Source organism: Sorex fumeus, unplaced genomic scaffold, assembly GCF_029834395.1.
Source record: "Sorex fumeus unplaced genomic scaffold, SorFum_2.1 ptg000155l, whole genome shotgun sequence".
Classification (NCBI taxonomy): Eukaryota; Metazoa; Chordata; class Mammalia; order Eulipotyphla; family Soricidae; genus Sorex; species Sorex fumeus.
Window position 1 is genome coordinate 2,631,591 of NW_026606212.1, and position 27,981 is coordinate 2,659,571.

General features: G+C 54.9%; 1 protein-coding gene across 1 annotated transcript; it reads left to right on the forward strand.

The window, feature by feature from the left end:
- Window positions 1–8: 8 nt before the first annotated feature.
- Window positions 9–27,977, forward strand: ALDH2 (aldehyde dehydrogenase 2 family member). The gene is made up of 13 exons (XM_056107198.1): window positions 9–171; window positions 13,403–13,507; window positions 14,381–14,521; window positions 15,276–15,355; window positions 15,814–15,925; window positions 17,168–17,296; window positions 17,602–17,715; window positions 19,458–19,560; window positions 19,873–20,057; window positions 21,740–21,904; window positions 22,573–22,730; window positions 25,267–25,381; window positions 26,797–27,977. The coding sequence occupies exons 1-13, from the start codon at window positions 46–48 to the stop codon at window positions 26,827–26,829; spliced, it is 1,566 nt and encodes a 521-aa protein (XP_055963173.1). The 5' UTR covers window positions 9–45; the 3' UTR covers window positions 26,830–27,977.
- The last annotated feature ends 4 nt before the right edge of the window (window positions 27,978–27,981 follow it).

Genomic DNA, 27,981 nt, shown 5'->3' on the forward strand with positions numbered 1-27,981 from the left:
CGCGGCGCTGACCCCGGCGGCCCGCACTCCCGCCGCCGCTGCACCATGCTCCGCGTGTCCGCTCTCGCCGCCCGCGCTCTCGGGCCCCGCCTGGGCCGCCGCCTGCTTTCGGCCGCCGCCGCGCAGGCCGTGCCGGCCCCCAACCAGCAGCCCGAGGTCTTCTGCAACCAGGTGGGGCCGCCGCTTTGTTCCCCGCGGTGGGTGCGGATGGAGCCGGCCCGGGCCTCAGTTTCCCCCCTGCGGGGTGGCCGCCCCGGGGTCCCCGCCCGGCCCGGCCCGCCGGCATCCTCGCCGCCCCGCGGTCCGTTGTCCACTCCGACCCCGGTCGCCTTTGCTTTGCGCCCTCGAAGCGCCGCCAACCTGCTGCCTTTCGGGCCCCCAGTCCGGGCCGTCCCGGCTCCGGGGGCGTCTTTGTTGCCGCCGCCGCCCCTGTCTGCTCAGGGCCCTCAGGCTCCCCCAAGACGTGTCCAGCCCGAGGCCCCCTTTGCCCAGCTTTTCTGTTTCCCCGGAATCCCCTTCACCCCCGGATCCGCGCGCTCGGCCAGGAAAGCCCCAAAGGGGAACGGGGAGCGCGGGGGCCCTTGGGCGAGCGGGTCCACCCGCGCTCCCGCGAGATGCCCGGGCCCGGCGCTGTTTCTGCTGCTGAGAACCGGGGAGGGGGGAGGGGAGGGACCCTCGCCCCCCCAGCCCCCCACGTGGCACCGGCGCCTCCTCCCACCAAGTCCAGGAGGGGCTTCCCTGCAGAGCCCCACACTTCTTGCTCAATCGGGACTTTGGAATATCTTCTCTTTGGGTATCTGGCTGAAGCGCCGCGGCTGGTTATGAAAACGTTCCCTTTCGTTTGTGCAACAAGGGGAGAGGCTGCCCGCCTCGGCTTCAGCTTCTTGTGGGAACTGAAAGGGGGTCCGAGGCCAGCGCCTCCTGGCACTGGGTCCCTCCCGGGCTCCTTTCCTCTAAGCCCTCCCTTGCGCCCTGCAAACATTTCCCTGTTTCCCTGTTGAATCTTCTAGCAGCCGGAGCTACTTAGAACTGTATCCAGCTGACCACTGTACAGACGTGAGTTACAAGAATAGTGATTTGCCTAAAGACTGAAATCATCTGTAAGGTTGGAGTTCATTTCTGTACTCCCTCCCCGTCCCCCAAAGATCAGCTGCTACTAAGTAAAAACATGGTACTTTTTTGTTTGTTTTGGGGCCACACGCCTGGGGATGCTCAGTGCTTCTAGCTCTGAGCTCAGGGATCACTTCTGGCCGGGCTCAGGAGATCCTATGGGGTGTCCTGGATCCAAAGCATGGTTGGCCTTGTGAAGGCAAAGCCCCTCTCTGTCCTGTCCCTCCCGCGGAGGGAGGGGTCACTTGGCAACATTTCGACACTTTGAGCTGGCCCCTCCCTGCTCCCGGCCACTATCTTCAACAACTTGTTTGTTTGACCCAGAACTTGGCTGCAGATCTGCCCCGTGGGTGCAGGAAAGGTGCCTCTGTGTGTGTAACTGGAAGAAGTTTGCAAATGACCATTTACCAGCGTTTTCACAAAGATTTCATAAAATCCTTTGTAAAACACAAGCCAGAAATTCTGAGGCTGATGCTCCCTTGGTAACCCACTTAGCCGAGCATTCATGCTCTGAAGACTTGAGCATCACAAAGATTGAGCAGAGGGGGAAGGAATTTAAAAAAAAAAAAAACTAGCAGAAAGATAGTCCAGAAGGTCAAGGCACTTACACGGTGGTCTCAATCCCCAGAGCACCGGGTTCTAATTACAATCTTTTTCGTTTGTGTGACCCTGGAGGAGGGAACTGGTCCCGCAGCCAGGGCACTCAAACACCGGAGACAGCCTCCCGCCCTTCCCATGGGCAGAAATCTCCCTGCAGCTGCTTTTCTCTTCGGGATTTTTTGGCGATCACAGTCACTCTTGCTTGCGGTATGCACAGGCTGCTGTAAACTGCTCCACAAAGCCCCAAGCACCACAGGACATTTCCAGGAGTATGTCAGCAGGTGGCCGTGTGACCTCGAAGAGAGTCTTGGCTTGTGTGCGCGGCGGGTGTGCCTTTTACACAGCTAAAAATTTAATGAGCACTGCGCCGGAAGGTCCCTCTTCTCCCTCAGCTGCGTTTCTGGCGTTCTGTCTGACGTTCCATCTCACTGACCACTGCTCTGGATGTTCTGTCTGAGGTTCCATCTCACTGACCACTGCTCTGGATAATCTGCGCCAGGACATTCAGATCTTGGTTCACTCTTCTAAGAGGTGTAAGGCGTTCTCCCACGCTGGAATTGCTTCCTCTTCAAAACTCCTTGAGCTGTTTTTCTTGTTTGTTTCTGTTTTTGATTCCCCCCCCCCCCCTCCCCAGGGTCAGGGAGCCCAAGTTTTTTTTTGTTTTTGTTTTTGTTTTTTTTCCCCCTAGTGATAGGTTGTTGCAAACCCTGTTGACAAAAATGACAAAACCTAATGTTAAAATGTGGAGTCTTGGAAGCTGGACAGATAGTACAGTGGTTAGGACACTTGCCTTACAGACAGCCAACCTGGGTTCGATCCCCGGCATCCCATCTGGTCCCCCAAGCATCAGCGGAAGCAATTCCTGAGTACAGAGCCAGGAGTAAGCCCTGAGCATCTCCAGCTATCTCCCAGAACCCAAATACATAAATAAAATCAAGCATCTAGTCTTGCCAGGTACAAACTAAATCACAAACATTCCCCTGAGGGCGATTAGTTCCTTTGAAGTTCAGTGACCTGTTCCTGAGTCCCGTCTTCCTAAAGGGAGCAGTTTGGATAGACCTTCCAGTAGCTTCTGGAGGCGCTGGGTGTTCTGCTTTGGTTTGGTTTTCAGCCATACCCAGCTGTATTCAGGGCTTACTCCTGGCTGTGTGCTCAAGGATCAGTCCTGGCATGCTCAGAGGACCGTCTGGGGTGCCGGCGATCGAGCCCAGGTTGGCACTTGTGAGGCCAACACCCCACCCACTGGACTATCGTTCCAGCCCTGGCACTGGGTTTTCTTATGTGGGAGAATTTGGGTGATTCTGAGCTTTTGGGCAAACGTTTTTCAAGCTTGTCAGATCTTAACGTGGAGGGGATGGAGCAGGTAGACACTGGTCTCCTTCCTGAGGGAGGGGTATTGGTCCACTTCCCTGGGCCCTTCTGCCTCTCTGTGTTGGGGGTCAGATAAAGTTCTTGGTGAGGAAGGTTTTAGAATGAGTTCTTTCCCTCCCTCCCCAGCAGGGACCAGTGGCAGGAAATGCTGATGGTTGGGGTTAACTCTCTATAAAGGAATGTGTGCCCATTTTCTGTACAGCGGAGAGGGCGCATACCTGGCACATGGCCAACCTAGGTTCGATCCCTGGTGCCTCAAAAAGTTGCCTGAGTGTCGCCAAGAGTGAACCCTGAGTGCAGAGTCAGGAGTAAGTCCTGAGCATTGCTGAGGGACCTTCCCCCCAGAGAGAGAGAGAGAGAGAGAGAGAGAGAGAGAGAGAAAGCCAGGAGTAAGTCCTGAGCATCGCTGAGAGACCTTCCCTGTGCCCCCCCCCCCCCACGCACACACACTCAAGAGAGAGAAACAGAGAGAGGGAGGTGGGGAGGGAGGTAGAGACAGAGAGAGAATGAGGAGAGAGAGAGAGAGAGATCAAGGAAACACCCAAGGGACTGGTTTTAGCCGTGAGCCCTGTGGGCTGGTGTGACTAAGCTACGTCCTCAGCCTCCTCAGTTCCTTTCCCAGCGCCTGGTTCGTAACGATGGGCATGTTGTGAGACACCATTTTGCTCCCAGCTGCAGCATCTGTAAAATGGAGCAGAAGCCCCACCTATGTCCCAGGTTAATAGCCCTTAACATGTGCCTGGCTCTCACCTGACTGACAGCAGCAGTTCAAGTTTGGCCATTGGCACCAGTGCTGAGTCAAGAACAATGATGTGACTCAGGTTTGTGTGGGAGCTGTTGTAATTTGTTTCCTCCGTGAGTGAACTAGCTTGTGGTGAAGTTGAACGGGCGTTGGGGGGAAATTATCCTTGTCTTTGTTCTCATCCTTTTAACCACAGATGCCAGGAATGAAAGAGAGAATCGACAAAAGGGATTTAAGAAAAGATCTTCCAGGGCCAGAGAGATCAGTGGGTAGGGTGCTTGCCCAGCCTGTGGCCGGCCTGGGTTCTATCCCCCAGCATCACACAGGGCTTCTGTCCCCAATGTCCCCACGTAAACTCAGCACCCTTGGGGGGGATGGGCTGTGTAGTATAGTGGGCAGGGCAGGCACTTCCCTCCCCTTCTCTCTTTCTCTTTCTCCACACCCAGTGGTACTCAATGTTTAGTCCTCGACTCCGAGAACCCCTGCACCCCCAAACGGTCCCCCGGCCTACCAGCAGTGACCCCTCAGCCCATGAGTATGCCCTGAGCACTGCCGGGGGTGGCCCCAAAACCAGAAAGGAAAAAGAAAAGAAAAAGAAAGAATCTCCCTGTGCTGAAATCTCTCTCTTTGTTTTGGGAGGGGGTTTGGGATGACACTCTGCAATGCTCAGGTCCTCCTGGCTCTGCACGCAGGGTCGTTCTTGGAGGCGCCAGGGGTCAGGCTAGGGTGTGTGGCGGACGAGGCAGGCCTTAAATCCCGCGCTAACTCTCCGGCCCCTGTGCTCAATCTTCTGATGGCTGTCTTTTTGTTTGTTTTTTTTTTTAATTCCTTTTTATTTTGTCATAGCTCAATTCTGCTATAAAAACATGTTCTTTTGAGTGTGAAAGATTTGTGTTATGGCTTAGTATTATAAGAGCCTGCAGCAAATTCACATTGGAATGACAAGCCTGAACAATCGCTGCAAATGGATTTGTACAGCAGCTTCATAAACAGTTAAAATTTAAGACAAACCAAAAAATCATAAATCCGAGTGCCAGAATATTAAATTCTAACATTTTAGCACTAATTTAAATACCACTTGATTGGCTCTCCAGAAAAATGGAGGGCCAGAGTGATGGCACAGCGGGGAGGGCGTTTGCCTTGCACGCAGCCGACCCGGGTTTGATCCCCGGCATTCCCTATGGTCCCCCAAGCACCGCCTGGAGTAATTCTTGAGTGCAGAGCCAGGAGGAACCCCTGAGCATTGCTGGGTGTGACCCAAAAGGCAAAAAAAAAACAAAAACAAAAACAAAAATAATGGATATGCCCCAAAATAAGAAAAAAGTTATTACAAATATGTTTTGGTATGATACATACCTACACATATAACACTTAAAATTTGACTGTGGGAAAATATAAAAATAAATATTTTATAATTAGCTTTGGAAGATAAATATAATGACCTAAAATTCAGAGATCAAAACATCTATTTCTTTAAATTTATGATTATATTTTTAATGCCTTATCCACTTTTTTTTCCTTTCTCCACTTTTTAATTTTAAGCCATCTGATGACAGTCTTGATAAAGACTGGTACAAAAAATTACGCATTACAGAAATCTGTGAGGTAGAAACTCACTGGAAATATACGTAGAAATATACAGAGACCTGCCCATGAATCCAATACCACAGAGTCGATATTAGCAAAACTCTGGAAAATAAGCCAGTTCGGTTTCCTGGGAAAGTAAATGAACAGACACGTGTCATAATTACAGGCAGGAAGAATTCTATACAATGCAGTGGTTATAAGAAGGTAGTTGGACTGTATGAAAAATGCATCTCAAAAGCAATATTTCATGGGGGAAGATCCCTCAAGGACGAGAATTTGTATTTCCTAGGAGACTAAAATGGAAAAGTTTTCATTGGACAGGGGTAATATATTTTTATATAAAATATGTAATTTTGTATTTATATATTGAAAGGGAAATAAATGCTAGTTGTGCTAGGGCAAGCCTGCGTTGGGAATTTGCTTGTGGGCACTCATTAGAGGGAGCGTTGGCTTTATAGAAATGTTTTCTTTCTTTCATCACCTGTAGTCTATTAGCAAGTATAAGGAGAAGAAAAGAAAATGATAGTCCTCTGATTTCCCATTGTGGAATCACTGCTAACAGGTCAAATGCACAGACTAGGTTATTCATTTTTCTGTTTGCCTAGGGAGGTTTTTTTAAAAAAAAAAATGGGGCCACACCGACCACGCTCAGGGCTTACATCAGGCCTTACAATTAGGAATTCATCCTGGCAAAACTCAGCAGGGACCATATGGGGTGCTGGGGCTCAAACCCAGGCAAGCCCCTTAGCTCTGTACTATCTCTCTGGCCCCAGGGCAGATTTTTTTTGTTTGTTTGAGTCACGCCTGGAGATGTCCAGGGGTTACTCTGGGCTCTGCACTCAGGGATCACTCCTGGTGATGCTCAGGGGGACCATATGGGATGCTGGGGATCGAACCTGGGTTGGCCATGTGCAAAGCAAACGCATCCCCTTCTGTATGATCACTCCGGCCCCATAGGGCTGATTTTTTGGTTGGCAATGGCGTTTTAAAAATAGAGGCCGTACCCCTGGCACTCACCTGCCACAGTGCCACCAGGACCACACATGATGGTCCTGTGGGGAGTAGGCAATTATTAGGAGACAGGGATCTAGTTCAGTGCTTAGCACATGCCAGTCAAGTGCTCCCCACCATTGGGAATGACTAGTTCCTGAGAAAATCTGGGGAGAGGTGGGGCGTGGTGCTCTGGGCTTGAGGGATGCTCTGGATGGTGCTCAGGGGTCCATGCCAAGGACTGAACCCTGACCTCCGGCATGCAAAACATGCACTCAGCCCATCGAGTGCTCTCCTGTCCCCCAAGGGAGATTCTTACGAAACCATCAGGAGGCTTTTGGACCAAGCATCCGTGGATGAGAGCTAGGAATTCCCCTCACTCTGGTACACTGGTATGATTGTTCAGGGTTTTTTTTGTTTGTTTTCTTCTGGTTTACTACCAGGGATTAAATTTGGGTCTGTTCCTATGCAAAGGAAGTGCTCTGCTGCTAAACTACAACCCTGACCTTTGTTTAGTTGTTGTGGTTTTTTGGGTTTTTTTTTTTTTTTTTTTTTTTTTTTGCTTATGTTGCATGCTTAGAGGCTACCGCTTCTGGTGGTTTCCTGAGGACCTTGAGGTGCCAGAGATGGAGGCTGGAACATGTAAAGCGTGCACTCCAGCCCTTTAAGGCACAAGTTCCAGTCTCGTTCAGGATTTTTAAAATCCTCTGTTGAGGCAATAAGCTGAGGTGACCGAGAATCTGATGACCGTATCCCCATCTCGGGTTACTTTTGCTTCTAACACCAGTTTGAGGCAGCTCGGCGCTCTTCTGCCTTCCCAGAATCTGTGGGAACACGCAGAGTTACGGCGGATGGGGATGAAAGAATGTTCGCGGTGTGGAGAGCAAGTTGAGACACGATGTTTGTTTGCGTCGGTATCCCAGATCGAATAATCACAATTCATTGATCACCCGGGTCCTGTGCTGAGGACTGGTCCTTCTGTCCTCCCGTTTTGTGTTATACCAACAACTCGATGAGCCACATATCACTGCTGTCGTGGCAGAGCGGGAGGCCAAAGCTCAGGGCGATCAAGTGCACTCGGAGTGGTAACTAGGAAACCAGGTTTCAACTTAACTCCCTCTCACAGCCTCCGAGCCTCGAGCCTCGGGCCCTGCCCTTAAAGGTCAGATGAGGATGTAACTATTTAATGGGCAATTTAATCAAGTATTTGATCAGTGGGAGGAGCCACTTTTGGTGTGTTTACATCTATGTTCCCAGCACCAAGATTGGAACATAATTGCTACTCTGTAAATATTTATTGCCAACTGTGTTTACAGTTTTGTTCTGTGCCCCTGCGGAACAGGAACCCAGCATTTCCATGGAGAAAGGCTGTTCCACCAAGAATTGAAGAGTTAGTGTGGGGCAGGTCGTGGGTCCAGGTCGGGAACACTGAGAGCTGACCCAGGAAAGCTGGCACCGGCCCGGGGTTGCCAGAGTCTTAGCCACTGACCTTATCAGCGCCCTGGGGGAACGCCTGCCGGGCAAATCCTCTGCCGTGCCGCCGACACACCCATCCCGGCTGGTGGAGATCAGGGCATGTGGCATGAAGGTCATGGGGAGCGAAGACGTTAGGGACCAACCTGTGGCCAGTCTGGGCAGGCGACTGCCCCTCCGCTTTCACAGTTTCCAGAGGATTCCTGCAGCAGTTTGGGCTTATTCGGAATGTTTCCCTGGGGATTTCTTCACGACAAATGGCAGCAGCTGTGGCCCTGGGCCCATTGCAGGAGCCTGCAGGAGTCCCCACAGGCTGTAAATGACATTTGTTCACTTGCCTTTTGGGAGAACAACATTCCAGGGGCTGTAGACTTCCTTGGTAACATCACAACCCCTTTCCCCCAAGCCAGTTCTTTGAGGTTTCAAAGCTTGAGCTAAAATTTTGTTTGTTGTTCTGCTTTTGTCTTTTTGGGTTATATACCCAGTGATGCTTAACGGTTCCTTCTGTTTTTTTGTTTGTTTTTGTCTTTTTTTTTCTTTTTGGGTCACATACAGCGATGCTCAGGGGTTTCTCCTGGCTCATGCACTCAGGAATTACTCCTGGCAGTTCTCAGTGGACCATATGGGATACTGGGAATAGAACCCGGGTCTGCCACGTGCAAGGCAAATGCCTTACCTGCTGTGCTATCACTCCAGCCCCTCAGGGTTTCCTTCTGGCTCTGCACTCAGGAATTACTCCTGGTGGTTCTCAGGGGGCTATATGGGATGCCAGGGATCGAACCTGGGTCGGCCAGAACTGACACTGGGGGGGAGGGGGGGAGTGTTGCTTTGTACTTGGACCAGCAGCGGTAGTGGAAGGGCCATTCACAGTTCTGTTTTCTGTGCCCCGGCTTCTGCATCCCTCAAGTTTCTGTTTGGAGCGTGCTGGGAGCTGGGGGGTCTGGAAAAAAGGTAACAGGCAGTGACGTGACAATCTTATTCTCGCCCTTCATATATATGGACGCCACACTCGTTGGTGTTCGGGGTCAGCAGTGCCACGTGGGGCCCAGGAGCGAACTCGGCCTTGCATGTGCTGAGCATGTGTCCTACCACCCAAACCATCTTCCAGGCCCTGGCCACTAAAAATAAAGTTTGTTTTGTTTTGTTTTGTTTTGTGGGAGCCTCCCAAGTGGTGCTGATAGGCCCAGAGGCCCTTGGGCAATTGTTGGCTGCCCGGGCTGAGGGTTAATGCAGGAGCTTGAGTGAGATTAATGCAGGGACCCTGCAGTGCAGGGGATTCCCATGGCTACTGTTACCCTGGTGGAAGGTCCAGGATCGCACCCACCTGGTGATATTTTGGGGGACCATGTGGTCCCAGGAATCGGACCCACGCCAAGTGCATGCAGGCGTGTGCCCTGACTGCTGTCCTGTCTCCCAGCCCCAGCAATCCAAATTTTTCCATGGCCGTGTGCCCCAAGCTGGCAGAGACTAGAGGCACCTCAGTGCAAACTTATCCCGAGCGCTGGGGAACGTGCAGTCATTTGTCTTGAGGAAGTGCTTCATTGCTTGGAAGTATTTTTGTTTGGGGACCACACCCCGTGGTGCTCAGGGATCACTCCTGGTCGGCCCTGGGGGGACCATGTGTAGTAACCGGGTGGGCCGAGAGCACAGCGGGAACCTTCCCTGCTGCAGTCCCTGGCCTCCACGTCGCTTCGTGTCCAAGATAAACTGTTACCAAGAGAAGCCAGTCATGAAATGAAAGTCCTTCCTTCTCCCTACCTGGAACAGGTACCCCTGCCTGTTGGGCTCCCCCCAGAAGCTCCATGAGGAATCCAGAGTGCCCCCTCTGCTCTCCCGGGACCTCAGGACCCCCTTAGGAACCCCCTCCGAAAACCCACAGCCAGGCCTCTTCTAGCCTAGGGCTGTTCCTGCTTCTGCTTCTCTCCGGGTGTGTTTCTCTGTGCCCCAAAATTGTGCCTCCAGCCATGACTGTTTCTGCCTCTGTGAACCCTGGCCCTGAGGGATGAGTTTTTTTTTTTAATTTTTATTAGTGAAAAAAATTTTTAAAAATTTTTATTACTGTACCATGAGGTACAGTTGTAGACAATGGAGTACTATGTAGCTGTTAGAAAAGATGTAGTCATGAAATTTACATACAAGTGGTCATGGTCACAGTCCTCCCGTTGTTCATCGATTTGCTCGAGTGGGCCCAGTAACGTCTCCATTGTGAGACTTGTTGTTACTGTGTTTGGCATATCAAACACATCACGGGGAGCTTGCCAGGCTCTGCCGTGTGGGTGAAATACTCTCGGTAGCTTGCCGGGCTCTCCGAGAGGGGCGGAGGAATCGAACTCGGGTCGGCCATGTTGGCTGCGTGCAAGGCAAACACCCTACCGCTGTGCTATCGCTCCAGCCCATACATACAGGTGGTACTACATGGAAAGTATCATGCTAAGCGAAATGAGTCAGAAAGAGAGGGATAGACATAGAAAGATTGCATTCATCTGGGGAACATAAAGTAACAAAATAGGAGACTAACACCCAAGAGTGGACGAGATTAGTACCAGGAGTTTTGCTCCATGACTTGGAGGCCAGCCACACACTCTAGGGGCTTGAGTCTTTTAAGAATTCACTGTCACTGTCCTCCCATTGTTCATGGATTTGCTCCAGCAGGCCCAGTAACATTGTGAGACTTGTTACTGTGTTTGGCATATGGAATATGTCATGGGGAGCTTGCCAGGCTTTGCTGTGCAGGCAAGATACTCTCAGTAGATACTCTCCACGAGGGATGGAGGAATCGAACTTGGGTCGGCCGAGTAGGCCGCGTGCAAGGCAAATAAATGCCCTACTCGTTGTGCTATCGCTCCAGCCCTCAAGAACTCAAAAACTCAAGAAATCCTGATGAGAAGGTGCAGGGGGAAATAATGAAATAATCCCCGTGCATGCATGCAGGGTCTTGATGAGGAAGTGTGAGCTGTGAGGGTGATCGAGTTAAGCTGTTGTGTAAGTTCAGGCTTTGGGTTTCGAGCCAGGAGCTTATGAAGTGTTTGGCCTGAAGTGTGTGCTGGTGTTTGTTCTCGAGAAGATTCTGCGCAGTGGTTCTTACTCGAAGAGAATTCCAAACCTGGGCTGACAACAGCCCCCCTCCCCCACCCCCCATCCCCCCAGCTCCTCCTTGGGAGGGCCGGACCCCTGGGAACTCAGTCTCCTGGGAGAAAGGGAAAAGCGGCTGGAGCCGGCCTCCCCCTCCCTTACCGCCCTCACCCTCTTATCTTTGCTTGCCAGCTCTCTGGGAAAGGAGATGAATTGTTGAAATTCAGCAGCCAATGTGATTCAGCAAATCCAGGGCCTTGAAAAGGCAAATAAATACCTGGAGAGAACTTTGCAAAAAGCCATTTGGCCTTTGGCAGGAGGAGGTGGGTGGGGAGAGGCCTGCGGGAGCTCAGCCAGGCTGACCCACCTTTCTGTTCCAGTCCGGATCTTGGCAAACGACAAGTTAGCCCCTGTCAGGACTAACGGAAGTCCGCGTGAGGGCGCACAGGGGGCCACAGAGCAGGGGGCTGCAGCCTCTGCTGGCCTTAGCTTCCAGCTGTCTCGGAGGTCCGTGACACGGGCCTTGTGCCACCGTCGAAACTCAAACCCTCTGTGGCATCCATGGTCCCTGTAGCCTGGCCCAGTAGCCTCCAAATGCCCAGAGATGTAGGGGTGAAGTCGGGGTTTGAACCCGGCTTGGTCTGCTTTAGAGCGTGGTACCCAGAATAAAGACTCAGAGCCGAAGTGCAGTGAGCTGCAAGTGTCCCCATTGGGACGGGGACAAGAGAGAGTGTCCTGGTCTCCCCACAGCTGGGGCCTTCCCGGGAGCTGGATGGAGGAAGAACTGGGTCAAGAGCACAGAGACTGGCCTTGAGCCTGGCAGAGGCTTGTCCGGTGCCCTGCATCTGGGGGGCTGAGCCAGGAATGTGTAGTCCCTGGTAGTAGGGTTGCCCCATAATGGTAAACATCAGCCGTTTCTGCAAGGGGCCAGGCACTGCGTGGACAGTCCTCCTGGTCATTGTGTGGGTGAGTCACCCAGACCAGCCAGCCTCCCCCGCGCACCCCTCTCCCCTCTGCCCGCCCCCTTCAGGTAAAGCAGGCGACTGAGATGTGAGACCCCATTCAGAGTGCTGACGGGGTCTCCGCACCTACACCTCATCCAGAAGGCCCTGGGGCCGGAGTCAGCATGAACTCAGCATCTCTGGGGTTCCTGCAGGAACTCTGCATACCCACGTGCCCCCCTGGGTGCCAGTGCCCGCCCCCCGAGTCATGTTTGCCCGCCGTCATTGCCCAGAAGGGTTAGAGGTAGCACAGCGGTAGGGCTTTTGCCTTGAATGCGGCCAGCCCGGCCGACCCAGGTTTGATTCCTCCGCCCCTCTCGGAGAGTCCGGCAAGCTAGCGAGAGTATCTCGCCCTCACAGCAAAGCCTGGCAAGCTCCCCGTGACGTATTCGATATGCCAAACACAGTAACAACAAGTCTCACAGTAGAGACGTTACTGGGCCCGCTCGAGCAAATCGATGAACAATGGGAGGACAGTGTTACAGTGCTACATTGTCCAGAAACACCCAGAGCCTTCCCCTAAATGCAGCCGGCTGCCTTCTGCCGTGGTGGCGGGATGGGGCTCACTGCTGGCCCCAGAGGGAAGGCTGGGAGAGTGGCCACTGGGAGAACAGCCCTGGCCCTGTCTGTGGCCCCCGAGTCCGGCTGAGGTGACGGCAGAGGCTCCTGGGGCCCCGAGCCCAGCTCAGCGATGCAGTCACGGTGGGAGGCAGGAGGGTGGCCTTGGACAGATGGACAGAGGAAGAACAACCGAAGTTCACCCGAAGTTCACTTCCTTCCCCAGTCACAGCAGCTCTGGCCGTTTGGTTTGGTTTGGTTTGGTTTGGTTTGGTTTGGTTTTCTGCAAATGCACTATACTTACGCTGACATTTAGCTGTTTTTGCCTTGTGGCCGGCTGGCTGCCCTTTCCCTGACCGCTCCTCTGTGTCAGAGAGGCTCTCCCCTTTGCGCTGGCCTGAGGCGACCTTGTGAATTTGATGTCTGTGCCTGCCCCAGTGTCGAGGCCCAGGACAGAGGCCCTCGTCGAGTTGGGTGTCCACTGTGTCGCCAGGCCTCGAGCATTGCCCGCTATCCGCTGTTCTCCCAAGCAGAGCCGGGCCGGGCTGGGCTGGGTTCGCTCCCCTCCCCGGGAGTCTGGCCTGGGTCTGCGACTTAGATGAGAATGTGGTGGCCAGAATGAGGCTTTGTGTGACTTTGGAAGGTTAGATCTGTTGGTTAATTTTGTGATTTGGGGGCCAGAGCTGGTGGTACCCGGGGCAGACTCCTGACTGTGCCTAGGGGTCACTACTGGCGGGGCTCGGGGGGCTTTATGGGGTGTCGGGGATGGAACCTGGGTCAGCTGCCTGTAGGGAAGGCGCCTTCCCTGTTGGCACTGTCGCTCGGCCCCTCCCTTCCTCGCCTGGAGGGTCAGCACTGCCGCAGAGCTGGCCTCGAGCTTGGTCCCTTCTCTTTGTAGATCTTCATAAACAATGAGTGGCATGACGCCGTCAGCAAGAAAACGTTCCCCACCATCAACCCATCCACTGGGGAGATCATCTGCCAGGTTGCCGAGGGAGACAAGGTGAGAACTGGCTGCTTCCGGGAAGGGGGGACGGGGGGCAGAGCTGGGAAGGCTTCGTGAACTGCTTCATGCTATTGTGTGCTTGAAACTTGGCCACCAAATTAAACTTGTGTGATGAAGGGGGAAAATTTTTTTTTTGGTTGTTATCGTTTCCCAAGGAGGCTGGGTGGTTCAGTGCTTGGACCCAGCCAAGCGCTGCTCCAGCCCAGTGCTCCTGGGCCCACCAAAACCATGCCTGTCAGTGCTCAAGAGACCACGCAGCACGGGGACCAAAGTCACTGGAAATGTGTTAACATGAGTCAAACCCTCCCTCCTATTTGTTGCTGTTGTTGTTGTTGTTTGGGTCATACCCGGCACTGCTCAGGGGTTCCTCCTGGCTCTGCACTCAGGACTTTCCCCTGGTGGTGCTCAGGGGACCGGATGGGATGCTGGGAATCGAACCTGGGTCAGCCGTGTGCAAGGCAAACGCCCTCCCCGCTGTGCTATCGCTCGGGCCCCAAACCCTCCCTCCTATTGCACTGCTGGGCATTTCCTCTGCATCCCTGGGTGAGGGGAGGTGGTTCGACCCTCATGCCTTGGGAAGGCCAGCTGTCTCTGGGCTGTGTCCATCAGATTCTGCGCACTCACCCCTGGCGCTTCTCTCTCCAGCTTTGGAGGATTTTGAAATGAAAAAGAAGAAGCGGGAGCTGGTAATCTCCAGTTTCCAGTGAAGCCCATTGTCAGTTCTGAACCTGGCCGAGCCTTTCAGGCTCCCAGACAGGACTGGGAAGGGCTGATTTCCATCCCCTATGGCGCAGGAAGGTTGCGCAAGGGTCGTGGGGGTGAGCTGTTGCCCAGCCGGCCTGACCGGCCTCCTGGCTGGGTGTTTTCCAGGCAGACGTGGACAAGGCCGTGAAGGCTGCCCAGGCCGCCTTCCAGCTGGGCTCGCCCTGGCGCCGTATGGATGCGTCCACCAGGGGCCAGCTGCTGAACCGCCTGGCCGACCTGATCGAGCGGGACCGGACCTACCTGGCCGTGAGTTCTCAGCCCCCCTGCATCCTCTCCGCTAGTGGGTCAGAGCCTCCCGCGGCCTCCCGGAGAGGCCGCACTGCCCACTGGGGACGGTTAGACCCCCTGCAAGGGACACCCATGCGCCGATCAGCTCGCACGTGCCGCGTCTCCTTGGGACAGTGGTTTTGGCTAAGAAACGAGGAAACCGAGGGGAGAGCCTTCCCAGGAGGCGGGGACACAAGCCCTGTGCCCTCTAGCAGAGGGGCTTCTTCCTGACTGCCAGAGAACAAAGAAACCAGGGCCAGCTCTCTCCCTTCTCCCCATCCATCTGGCAGCTACAGTGAACCTTCTAGAAGGTTCATCCATCCCCTCCGGCGTCCTGGATCCTTAGGGTCCAGCCTGATTCCCTTCACTGACCCGCAGAGCTTGGCTCCGTGTCCAGCCGGTGCTGGACAGTGGACGCCCAACTTCCCGCATACCCCCAAGTCCCTCGTGCCTCGGGGCCGCTGCGCCTGGCCTGCTCCTGCCTTGGCTTGCCCGTCTCCTCCCCTTTGCCCTCACACATCGCCTTCCGGTTTAGCCTCGCCACACCCAGTGCAGTGGCTGGCTGAGAAAGGGGTGCATGATTCCCCCTCCCCTCCTTTGCAGGGGGAGGGCCGGTGGGCCCTGAAATGCCACGAGGATGCCATGGCGCTGAGGTCGCCTTTAACAATCCACGCCGCCCCCGTTTTCCGTGCTTTATCGTTGGCGCGTCTGTGCTCATCTTCTGTGTTCGTAGGCCCTGGAGACTCTGGACAATGGCAAACCCTACGTCATCTCCTACCTGGTGGATCTGGACATGGTCGTCAAATGCCTCCGGTAAGGCCCTTGTCCCCGCGCTGCTGAGGGGGAGGGACCTGAAGGGGGGTGGGGTTGAGACAGAGCAATGTGAGATTTGAGAGGGGGACAGGGTCAACTGTGTAGGTTCCGGCTGGTGGAAGTGACCCGTCAATACCAGAACTGTAGTTCTGTAAGCATTTCCTCAGGTCTGGGGGTTCTCCCAGCGGTGCTGGGGGGCAGAGGTGGGCTGTGTGGTGCCAGGAATGAAACCCAGGGTGCTCTCTCATGGGGTCGTCTCCCCAGCCCCAGAATTCAGAACCTTTCACGGGCCCGAGGTGGTTCTGAGGCTTTGAGGCAGTTACCTAGATCTGGTCGATGTGGCACCAGCCACATGACTCAGATCTCATCAAGAGCAAGGCCATTTTTGGGGAGATGCCGGGGGTCCGGTCGAGGTCTTCCCCGGGGACAGGCTGATGGGCCCCTTTCTCGTTCTGCAGATACTATGCTGGCTGGGCTGATAAGTACCATGGGAAGACCATCCCCATCGACGGCGACTTCTTCAGCTACACCCGCCACGAGCCCGTGGGGGTGTGTGGGCAGATCATCCCGGTGAGTGAGCCTCACGGCGCGGGGCTCTGTCAGGGTGCAGAGACACGGGGGGGAACGGGCTCCCGGCAGGGGGTGAGGGTGGGGGGGCGGCACACAAGGCTGTGTAATGGGCTCTGACGGGGCCAGTCAGGGTTCAGGTGCCAGCTGGCCACTGTGCACTCTGTCGTCTCGGGCAAGTCTTTCTCTCTGCCTCCCCTCCCTTTACTCGTCCGAAAATGAAGAACTCAGCCCCTGTGTATGGGGGTTGAACGTGGTCTATAAAATGCCCTCGTGAGGGACTGGGGAGAGAGAGAGAGAGAGAGAGAGAGAGAGAGAGAGAGAGAGAGAGAGAGAGAGAGAGAGCGCGCAAAGCGGGTAGGGCTTTTGATCCCCGGCATCCCATGTGGTCCCCTGAGCATTTCTAGGTGTGGCCCCCAAAACAAAAACAAGCTCTGGTGACAGTCATTGGGCTGGAGCGATAGCACAGCAGTAGGGCGTTTGCCTTGCACGCAGCCAGCATGGCCGACCCGAGTTCGATTCCTCCGCCCCTCTCGGAGAGCCCAGCAAGCTATCAAGAGCATCTCACCTGCACGGCAAAGCCTGGCAAGCTACCCGTGGCATATCTGATATGCCAAACACAGTAACAGCAAGTCTCACCATGGAGACATTACTGGGGTCGCTCGAGAAAATCGATGAACAACGGGAGGACCGTGACAGTGACAGTGTGACGAGTTGTTGCTGTGTTGCTGTCACCACCAAGACCTGCCTTGTCCACTATTCTTTTTTTTTTTTTTTTTGCTTTTTGGGTCACACCTGGCGATGCACAGGGGTTATTCCTGGCTCTCCACTCAGGAATCACTCCTGGCAGTGCTCAGGGGTCCATATGGGATGCTGGGAATCGAACCCAGGTCGACTGCGTGCAAGGCAAACACCCTACCCACTGTGCTATCGCTCCAGCCCCTTGTCCACTATTCTTAAGCCTATAGGGGGCCGGGGTGATAGCACAGCGGGGAGGGCGCTTGCCTTGCACAGAGCCACAGAGCCGACCTGGGTTCAACCCCCGGGACCGTGGATGGTCCCCTGAGCACAGAGGCAAGAATAACCCCTGAGCACAGCCAGGTGTGGCCCCAACACACACACACACACACACACTGAGGAAAAAACCCTCCAGTGGCATGATGGAGGGTGGGGGTTCGACACCCCCGTGCTGCTGCTTCTCTGGGTGCAGCTTCCGGTTTCAATTCTGGATTTTGTCTGTCTCAGTGGAACTTCCCGCTCCTGATGCAAGCATGGAAACTGGGCCCGGCGCTGGCGACCGGGAATGTGGTGGTGATGAAAGTGGCCGAGCAGACCCCGCTCACTGCCCTCTATGTGGCCAACTTGATTAAGGAGGTGCGTGGCTTGAGGTGTTCTTCTAGAAACATCAGGGACAGTGCCCTTTCACTATACTGCCATGGAGGGGGGAGTGGGGGGCTCTTCTCATTTCTCAGGTCCCCCTCGGGGAATGAAGGTGGGGAACGCGTGGGGAGGGATCAGCGGCCTCCCACAGAACAGGCCCGTGGCCTCCAGCACAGACCCGTGGCTGCACCATTTGGAATTAGTGCGTTTCTGCTGCCCGAGCCCCTTCCTGGCGATTGTGTGCCCCAGCCTGGTCCTCGGGAGCTGCGTGTCACGGTTCTCCGCTTGTTCGTCCCCAGGCCGGCTTCCCCCCGGGCGTCGTCAACATCGTTCCGGGCTTTGGCCCCACCGCCGGTGCCGCCATCGCCTCCCACCCCGACGTGGACAAAGTGGCCTTCACAGGTTCCACGGAGGTGAGATGTTCCCGTACCGCTGTGTTGGCTGGGGGATGCCCGGGCGTGTAGCCTCTGTCTGGGATGGCGCGGGGGAGCCCGCTGTGCCCTGCCCCGTGGACGTGGACGCCTCACAGGGGCTCAAGGGAGGGGCCCCACTGGCTGGGCTGGACCTTGGGGGTTGGGTGATGCTCCAGCTGCAGGGGGCAGGGGACAGGCTCTGTGGAGTAAAGAGGCTGTGACTGGGGCCGGAGTGATGGCACAGTGTTGGGGAGGGCGTTGGCCTGGCACGTGGCTGACCCTGGCTCGATCCCTGGCATCCCGTAGGGTCCCCCAAGCACCGCCAGGACTAATTCCTGAGTACAGAGTTGGGAGTAACCCCTGAGCATCACCAGATGTGACCCCCCCCACCAACCAAAAAAAAAAAGAAACAGGAAAAGAGGCTGTAACCGTCTAAACTCCAGAAAGCCCCAAACTGGCCACCTGACCCAGGGCCCCCATGTGCATGTCTGTGGCAGAGGGAGTGTCAGCCTCACGGACACACTTGAGCCCCGTGCTGAGTGCTGACTTCCTGGGTCACTTTGCCTCTTGGCAGTCACATGAGGCTGGAGGGGGCAGGGAGCTCCATCCAGGGCCAGAGTGTGGCCTTGCCTCCCTGGCCCCGAGTGACTCCCTGAGCACTGCAGTGGCACCGTATTGCAGCCAAGCATCACTGGGACTGGCCCCAGGACCCCCCAACACTGCTTGGGAGGCTCCTCCCCCCACCGGAAGAGCCCAGCAGTGAACTGAGATGGGGCACCTGATGCTGAGATGGCCAATGCCCTGTGAGGGGCACCAGGGCTGAGATTCGGATTGCTTGGGGAGCATTTCTTGGCAGCTTGGGGGTGGGATTTTCATCTCTAAACTGGGGGGTGGGAACCGCACCCACCTCGCAGGGTTGGGGTCAGTGAGCTAAAGACCTGGGCTGGACAGCAGACCGCAGGACGGGAGCAGGCAAAGGCGCCCACGCCCAGGTTGAATTAGCGCCTGGTGACTCAGAATTCCTGCCGAGAGACGGTCCCCGGCTAAGGACGCCTCAGGAACCCTTTTGTGCCGTGGGACTGGCAGCGGCCCGTGGGGCTTGGTCCTGCCTTGTCCTTGTGCTGCTGAACTTCATTAAACCCTCAGAGGAAACTGAGAATCTGGCAGAGGGCAGGACGGGTCCTTGGTGTGGGCCACCCGGCATCTTGGTGCTGGCTCCGGGATCGGAGGTGCCATGTGGCGACTCAGAACAGCGCTCAGGACTCAGCTGTGTGTCCTGGACTGCCCGCGTGTGGCTTTCAGTGATCCCATTTGCACCACTGTGTGACTGTGGCCCAGTGATTTGACCGTTCTGAGCCACAGGGGCCCACATTGCTCAAGCAGAGGAAGAGGGTCTCCCCCCCCCCCCTTAAGGCTGTTGCAGGGGCTGAATTTAATATTCAGTCGTGGGAGGGTTTAGGGCTGCCACTCGCAGTGCTCAGGGGTGTGGGGCTCACTCCTGACAGTGCTCAGGGGACCATCCAACTGGGCTGGCAGGGGCAAGCACCTTCCCCCCAGACTGTCTCTCCAGGGGGGCCTGCGGTCATTCTACGTGGAACGAAAGGGCCTGATTCAGCGGATTTCTCCAGTTCTCCTTTCATGGGATCCCATGTCTTGTGCCTGGGAGAGCCTTTGGCTGAAAGTCTCTCTCTCTCTCTCTCTCTCTCTCTCTCTCTCTCTCTCTCTCTCTCTCTCTGCTGCAGGTCGGCCGCCTCATCCAGGTGGCTGCAGGGAGCAGTAACCTCAAGAGGGTCACGCTGGAGCTGGGCGGGAAGAGCCCCAACATCATCATGTCAGATGCTGACAGTGAGTTCCGGGGCCTCTGCATCCACCGTGGTCCCCCTCACCTCTGCGACCCTCAGCATCCCTGATTGCTGCTCCCACGACCTGGGGACAAAGTTCAGACTCCTTTCGCCTGTCCCTCTCCTCCCTGCATCAGAATAACCCGGCTGGGCAGCGCCACTTCCATGCCCGCCCTGGGCCTTTTCCCTCCTCCCGGGCCCGTCCTCAGGGGAGCACTCGGGCAGGCCCCACTAATGAGCTTCTCCCGGGCGGCCCCAGGCCCCTGGTGCTTCCCTCGGCCTCTCCCACTCACGGCCACCTCTCTGCCCTCCGCAGTGGACTGGGCCGTGGAGCAGGCCCACTTCGCCCTGTTCTTCAACCAGGGCCAGTGCTGCTGCGCTGGCTCGCGGACCTTCGTGCAGGAGGACGTTTATAACGAGTTTGTGGAGCGGAGCGTGGCCCGCGCCAAGTCCCGCGTGGTCGGGAACCCCTTCGACAGCAGCACGGAGCAGGGCCCGCAGGTGAGTACGGCCGGGACCCCGATGCTTGTCCTGGGGGCGCTCTCGGAGCCCCTTCCGGGCCTCATTCCTCACCGGTGAGCGCAGGAAAGCCTTTGTCAGTTTACAGACACTGATCAGGACTGAGAACTTGTGTGCCGAAGGGATCACTTGCTTCTCGCGCTGTGGATGCTTTCCGTAAAAATGCTTTCCAGGTGCTTTCCCGTAAGAATGCTTTTCTCAAGTGGCCAGAGCAGTAGCACAGCAGGGAGGGCACTTGCCTTGTATGCAGCCGACCAGGCATCCCATCGGGTCCCCGGAATGCCACCAGGAGTGATCCTGAGCACAGAGCCAGGAGTAAGCACTGAGCACCGCCGGGTGTGGCCCCCAAGTAAAACAAAACAAATGCTTTTCCCTGCCGGAAGGAACATATGGTTATCAACATCCATGAGGTCAATTGGGGTGTGGCTTGTATGTCCAGGGCCTGGGGAACGACTTCATTTCACTTTTCTCTTCAGAACGGTTTGCTCTGATTTTTTTTTTCCTCCCCATGAGCTTACATTCATTTCGACCATTGAAACTATGGGCGTAATGTGCAGATATTGTGGACATGTTTCAAAAGCATGGCAGTGAAGTGACATTCCAATGAAACAAGACACACAAATGTTTTGATTTCCCAGTTGACATGTAAGATTGAGCGAGTCCTTATTATGGTGTATACTGTGTACTCTGGGCTGGAGCGATAGCACAGCGGGTAGGGCGTTTGCCTTGCACGCAGCCAACATGGCCGACCCGAGTTCGATTCCTCCGCCCCTCTCGGAGAGCCCGGCAAGCTACTGAGAGTATTCGATATGCCAGACACAGTAACAACAAAGTCTCCAATGGAGACGTTACTGGGCCCGCTCGAGCAAATCGACGATCAACGGGAGGGCCTTTACCTTTACCTTAATATTGGGCTGGAGCGATAGCATAGCGGGTAGGGCGTTTGCCTTACAAGTGGCCAACATGGCCGACCCAAGTTCGATTCCTCCGCCCCTCTCGGAGAGCCCGGCAAGCTACCGAGAGTATTCGATATGCCAGACACAGTAACAACAAAGTCTCCAATGAAGACGTTACTGGGCCCGCTCGAGCAAATCGATGAACAATGGGAGGACAGTGACAGTGACTGTGTACTCTGACCATAGATGTATTTTCTTACCATTAATTTATGTATTTGTTCTGGGGTTTTGGGGAGCCACATCTGCCTGTGCTTGGGTCTTACTCAGGTCTCTGAACTTAAGCATCAGTCCTGGTGGGGACTGGGGGTGCCAGGGATCTAATCTGGGCCGGCTGTGTGCAAGGCAAGGCAAGCACCTTGCCAGCTGCACTCGCTCTCTCACCCCTATTCCATTTTTCCTTTGTTTTGTTTTGGGGTCACACCCAGCAATGCTCAGGCACTCCTCCCGGCTCTGTACTCAGGAATCACTCCTGGCGGGCCCAGGGAACCCTCTGGGACACTGTACTATTGCTCTGGCCCCCTGTTCGATTTTTTTTATTCAACTTTTTAGGAGTCTCAAATTGAAAACTAAAAAAAAGGGTTTGATAAGTCTTTCTTTGAGGCCTGGTGCGGTTCCCTGAGCCTGTTCTCCTTCCGGCCTTCCTCGTTTACTTCCTGTCCGTATGTGCCCGTGTGGTTCTGGGCCTGAGCATCTGTGCTGTGCCCGTAGGTGGATGAGGAGCAGTTTAAGAAGATCCTCGGCTACATCAAATCTGGGAAGGATGAAGGCGCCAAGTTGCTGTGTGGGGGCGGGGCCGCGGCTGACCGGGGCTACTTCATCCAGCCCACCGTGTTCGGAGACGTGCAGGACGGCATGACCATCGCCCGGGAGGAGGTCAGCGTGCGGCCAGCAGCAGGGCATGTTCTGGGGAGGAGGACGGTCGGGCCCGCCCAGCATCTTGACGCTGTGACTTGGCAGCTGGCTCTGGGCTAAATCCTGGCTCTCTGCCTGGGACAAATTATTTACTATTCCCGCGTAATCTCTGTCCTTCCCTCTTCAGGCGGCCGCTGGCTGGAGAGGGCCTTAGTTTCCCATAGAGCCTGGGGCGGGGGCAGCTCGGTGTGTTTGTATTCTGGGCCCTGGGAACCATGAGCCACGGGGTGACTCTGCCCGGCCCTTCAGCCTCTTTGTGGATTTCCTTTATTTGGGAGTGGGGAACACAGCCAGCGCTGCTCTGGGATCACTCCTGGCTCAGGGATCACTCCTGGCAGGGCTCGGGGGACCAGCGGGGATGGTCGGCCTCATGCAACGCAGGTTCCCTACCTGCTGTGCTCCCTCTCTGGCCCCTGTGGTCTTCCTTCAAGCCACGCGTGGGTGTGGACCAAAGGCCTGGCCTTGCCCGTGGCGAGGGTCCCCTGATGTCCCCGCCCCGTCCCTTGGCTCTTGTTACGAAGCAGAGCAGGTGCCCTCCCCGGCATGTCCCACCAGAGAAAGGAAAAGAAGCTGCGTAGCAGGTGGCCCCACGGCCGCCCTCCCCTCCCACCCTGCTCTCTCGTGCCCAGATCTTCGGCCCAGTGATGCAGATCCTGAAGTTCAAGACCATAGAGGAAGTCGTGGGCAGAGCCAACGATTCTAAGTACGGCCTGGCTGCAGCCGTCTTCACCAAGGACTTGGACAAGGCCAACTATCTGACCCAGGCCCTCCAGGCGGGCACTGTGTGGTGAGTCTCCCAGTCGCCCCTCACAACACAGCCAGGAAACCCCAAAGTCAGGGTTTTCTGGGATCTGGTGTACCCATCCTGGCATGCCCCACGCACTGTCTTATGTTAGCCATGACAACCTTAGGGGGATGCTACTGAGAGAGAGAAGAGGGTCCTGAATATAAGGGTTTGGGCTGGAGAGAAGCACAGCAGGTAGGGCGTATGCCTTGCAAATGGCTGAACTGGGTTCGATATTCAGCATCCCATATTGTCCCCCGAGCACCGCCAGGAGTAATTCCTGAATGCAGAGCCAGGAGTAACCCCTGTGCATCACCGAAACGAAAGCAGGTAGGGCTTTTGCCTTGCACATGACTGACCCAGACTGGACCCCCAACACTGCCTGTGGGCCTCCCCAACCCCGCCAGGAGTGACCCCTGAGTACAGAGCTAGAGGTGATGGCAGGAGATGGTGAGCTGAGGGTTTGCACCAGGTGAGACTGGTTTTAAGGGCTCAGCACCCACTTCACACCCTCTCAGATGGGTCTAGGATTCCTTTGCAATTTCATCCATTGCAAGATAACTGATTTTTAAATTATGGTTTAAGTAGCCTGGTTACAGTAGTGTTTACGTTTATGGTCCTGATGAATACAGTCACCGAATCCCACCCCATCCGAAGTGCCCAAGACCTTCCGTCACCCCTAGTCCGCCTCCTACTCACCACCCTGCACCCCTCCAACTCCCCTGGGAGTCGAGTTCTGTAACTCAGAGCCCAGGCTTTGCCATTGTTCGCTTCTGTCTCCCCTCGTTTGGTCTCTGTTCACAGGTGAGCGAGTGGGGATTTGTCCTTCCCTCTCTCCTCCTCCTCTCAGCCTCTTCCCTCCAGGTGCATGCCCGTTGCAGCAAACTCAAGATTCATCTTTTTCCCAACTGCATAGCCTTCCCTGGTGTCCGTGCCGCCTCCCTTCTTTCAGTGCAGCAGCTGGTGGACGTTTGGGTGGTTTCTGCATCTTGGCTAATGCACTGCATTGAACGTGGGTGGGCCTATAGTCTACGTCTGTGGATGTTTTTGGAACAGAGTCCTAGAAGTGGAATCGCTGGGTCTTGTGCAAGCTCTAGTCTAGCTTTTTTTGAGGAAATTTGGTACTGTTCTCCATAGAGGCTGACCCAGACAGCCCCCACCAGCCTTGGATTGGGGCTCCTCACCACACCCCCATGAACACTGGTTGTTTTCAGTCTTTTTGACATAGGCTGTTTCCACTGGTGTCAGATAATATCAAACTTTTGCTTATTTGTTAAATTTTGGGTCATACCCTTCAGTGCTCAGGGGCCCACACGTGGCGCTGGAGATGGACTTGGGGTTGGCTGCCTGCAGGGCAAGTGCCTTAACCCCTGTACCATTTCTCTGGCCATCATAGTTCTGATTTGCAGCTCCCTGATAATAGTGACGAGAGTTAATAAGGACGTGGAGAAGTTAGAACCCTCATACCTTGCTGATAGAATTGTAAAATAGTACAGTCGTTGTGGAAAGTTGTCTGGCACTAGTTTAAAAACCTAAATATAGAATTTTTTTTTCTTGGCTTTTTTTTTGGGGGTCATACCAAGCCCTCAGGGGTTATTCCTGGCTCTGTGCTCAGGAATTACTTCTGGCGGTGCCCCAGGGACTGTATGGGATGCCGGGGATCGAGCCCGGGTCAGCCACATTCAAGGCGAATGCCCTACCTGCTGTACTATCGCTCTGGCCCTAAGTTTAGAATTTTTGATCCATACACTCACACACACACATACACGCGCGCGCGCGCGCGCGCGCGCACACACACACACACACACACGGTAGTACTTGGAGAACCGTGCAGTGCCAGGGATTAAGCCTGGGGCTCTTGCATGTAAAACATATACTCTGGCCCTACTTACTTTTTTCCCTTCACTGCAAAAAAAAGAGGCAGCATCTAATTAGCAAGAATGACTTATTATTAATAAGGACCCATCCTCTGGTGAGCCTTTTCCCCCACCCCCACCCCACAGGAATCAAACCCAGGGCCTCACGCATGCAAGGCAAGGCAAGTACTCCACCCCTGAGCTATGTCCAGGCCTCGGTCCCATTGTTCTTTTGTTTTTATAAACATTTATTAAACCTTTATTTATGTTTTATGTTATTTTAATGTTTTTGGCTTTGGTTTTGGCTTCTTGGGTCACACCTGGATATGCTCAGGGGTTACTCCTGGTTCTGTGCTCAGGAATTACTCCTGGCAGTGCCCGGGGGATGCTGGGAATCGAACCCAGGTCGACCACATGCAAGGCAAACTCCTTACCCCCATAACTACTGGTCCAGCCTCCAGGCCCCATTGTTAACATACCCCTGTTCCTGTGTGACCACGATGGCCCGCCTCGGGGCTGAGATATCACTTCCTGTCACCTCCCTCTAGTGTCTGCATCGAAGGTCATGTCCCTGGGTCAACCGTCTGTGTTCTCTGAATAAACACAGAAAGCACCGTAGGGGGCCCGAGGGCCATGACCACACCTCTATGAGTAGCTTCTTCCATCTCTGTTTCAAAATACAGGGTCAACTGCTACGATGTCTTTGGGGCCCAGTCACCCTTTGGGGGCTACAAGATGTCTGGGAACGGCCGGGAGCTGGGGGAGTACGGCCTGCAGGCCTACACGGAAGTGAAAACCGTAAGTGTGGTCCCTGCTCTCCTGCCCGTGTGTCCCGCCGAACTGCCAGCGATCATTTCAAGCTAAAAAGCAGAATAGAGAATAACACGTTCCGCAGGGCTCTGATTCTTAGCCTCGTCTCTGCACGTGCGGACAGTCATATCTCTTTACCAGAATGAAGACTGCTAAGGGCAAAGTGATTTTCTCTCTACAGCAAACACTAACTACAGTCTAAGCAGGTGACAGATGCACAAATAAGGGTATAAAGAAAAGAGAAATGGGCCCAACTGGGCTTTTTTTGGAGATTGGAATAAAGGTACGGGAGTAAGAGATCAAGGGGCTACACCATAAACTAACATCAGCAGGAGCCACCCCTGAGCACTGTGTGTGGGAGTCCAGGTACCACCAGTATGGCCCAAAGGATGAGACGGGGAGAGACTCTGAGAGAGAGAGAGTGCAAGAGAGACTTAAGGGAGCAGAGGGGGGTCAGGGAAACAAGAGCAAGAATAGTCTGCCCTGCAGTTCACAAGGTTAAATAAATGCATACAAAAATACATAAATAAATAAAGACGAGGTAAGAGGCCAGACCCAGCTTTGCAGCTGACTGTTACGCGCTGGGCTGTGGCCGTGGATGCAGAGGAGTTGGAGGTGGGACCTGAGCCCAGCTGGATGGGAGTGAGGGCCGGGAGGGCAGAGCTGCCGGGAAGAGGCCGAGTGGAGAGATGCAGTGTGGCCGCAGACAGAGCCCAGGCCGAGGTGCTCGGTGCTGGAGCATGTGGGAGAAAGAAGAGGCAGGATGGGAGTGCACGGGTGAGGGACTGGGAGGCAGAGCAGCTGCACCCCAGTACCCATGGGCCAGGTGCTGTGCTCAGTCTTTGTCTGAAGATCTCCCTGGAACTGTGGAAGCTATAGCCAGGATATAAAGGATTCTTAATTCTTAATTCCATAAAGGATTCTTCCTGGGCTGGAGTGATAATATAGCGGGTAAGGCACTTGTCTTGCACACACCTGGCCCAGGTTTGATCGCCAGGCACCCCTGATGGTCCCTCAAGCACCAGCAGTGCTTAGGGCTTACTCCTGGCTCTGCACTTAGGAATCACTCCTGGTGGGCTTGGGGAACCATGTGCAGCACCGGGGATCGAACCTAGGCTGGCCACGTGCAAGGCAAACGCCCTCCCCGCTGTGCGATTCCTCCAGCCTCATGTGCCAGGAAGTTTGGGTTGTGCCCCCCTCCCCAAAATCAGTCTCCTGGGTTCTGGGGAGGCTGAGTGTCACCCTCACAAAATGTGACCCTCGTGGGTCCCAGGCTGGGCCAGCTGGCCCTCGAGATGTCGGAATAAGGAAGGCGTTTCCACTCCTTGTGTTGGGCCCAGCCGAGAACTGATGGCCTTAGGGCTGCCTGAGCACTTACTGGCTTCTCTGCGTCCCTCTTGCAGGTCACAGTGAAAGTCCCTCAGAAGAACTCCTAAAGAGCGTCGCCACCCTGACCGTCCCACAAGATCATCCCAACCAAGAAAAATCTTCCTTGCATGCTGAAAGTCTCTGAAAAAAACCTTCCACAAAAATCCCCTGGATTGAGAAAGTTCCTGAATCTGAATTGGGCAATTGGCAGTGAGGGGTGGGTGGGTGAGGGGTCATGGAAAGCCTCTTAAACAGCAGTAAAACTAGCTCTGGTGGTGGCGGTGGTGGTGGTGGAGGGGGGAAGGCCGAGTACTGGTGATAAGAATTAAGTCTCATTCCGTCCATCTCACACTCTGTTCCTGCTTTTTATAAAGGAGAGTAAAGGCCGTTGTTTGCCATTGCACTAATGCTGAGGCAGCCGCTAGCTAGCACCTCGCTTTGTATCCTAGACTAAAACTTGGCGCCAGATAGTTCAGTGGAGAGGGCGTTTGCCTTGCGCGTGGGTGACCCGGGTTCAATCCCCAGCATCCCATATTATTCCCTGAGCACCACCAGGGGTGATTTCCTGAAAAAGACTCAAATGAAAACAATACTCCTCCCTCCCCCACCCCCCCTACACTTTTCCGGTAACTTCCTCCAACTCAACGGACCAAGCAGCAGAGGTGTAGGATAGGTTGTACCAAGCCGCCACCCCCTGGGGGTGGTAATAGGTGGTGTTTCTTCTGGTTCATAAACAAATCCCTGTGTTCATCTACCCCTGTGCCAGGCCTGAGGTTGGCACCTAAAAACTCCCATCTCCACCCTGGGCGAAAGGGGCAGCCCAGGAAAGCAGCCCTTGTCCAGCTGGCTCCCAGTAGGATCTGTGTTCCGTAATCAGACCCCTGTCTCCTCTCCGCCCTTCCGTCAGCAGACCCGGCCCAGGAGTTACACGGATTGTTAGGCAGAAACTTAGCTCAGAGTCCTGGATGAGCAACGGAATTGGAGCCAGGAGGGTTGGGTCACAGTATTGGTTTGGGGTCAAGTTTGGGACACTCATTCTTTAAGGCTCTGAGGGAAAGTTTGTATTGTCTTGGATGTCCTGTTGTATCATTTTTGCCTACAATGTCAGAGGGAGAGGAAACTCAGTTGGTTTCATTTCTTCGCCCAGACCTTCACTTCAGCTATGCTCTGTCTTGATAGGCCAGCCCTGTTAGATTAAAGACTCGTTTGACTTACACAAA

Excerpts from the sequence above, each read along its gene's own strand:
- ALDH2 (XM_056107198.1), top strand. The coding sequence starts at position 46 with ATGCTCCGCGTGTCCGCTCTCGCCGCCCGCGCTCTCGGGCCCCGCCTG. Across the intron at positions 15,356-15,813 it reads ATGGTCGTCAAATGCCTCCG|ATACTATGCTGGCTGGGCTG; the intron begins GTAAGGCCCTTG and ends CTCGTTCTGCAG. Across the intron at positions 20,058-21,739 it reads GCACGGAGCAGGGCCCGCAG|GTGGATGAGGAGCAGTTTAA; the intron begins GTGAGTACGGCC and ends CTGTGCCCGTAG.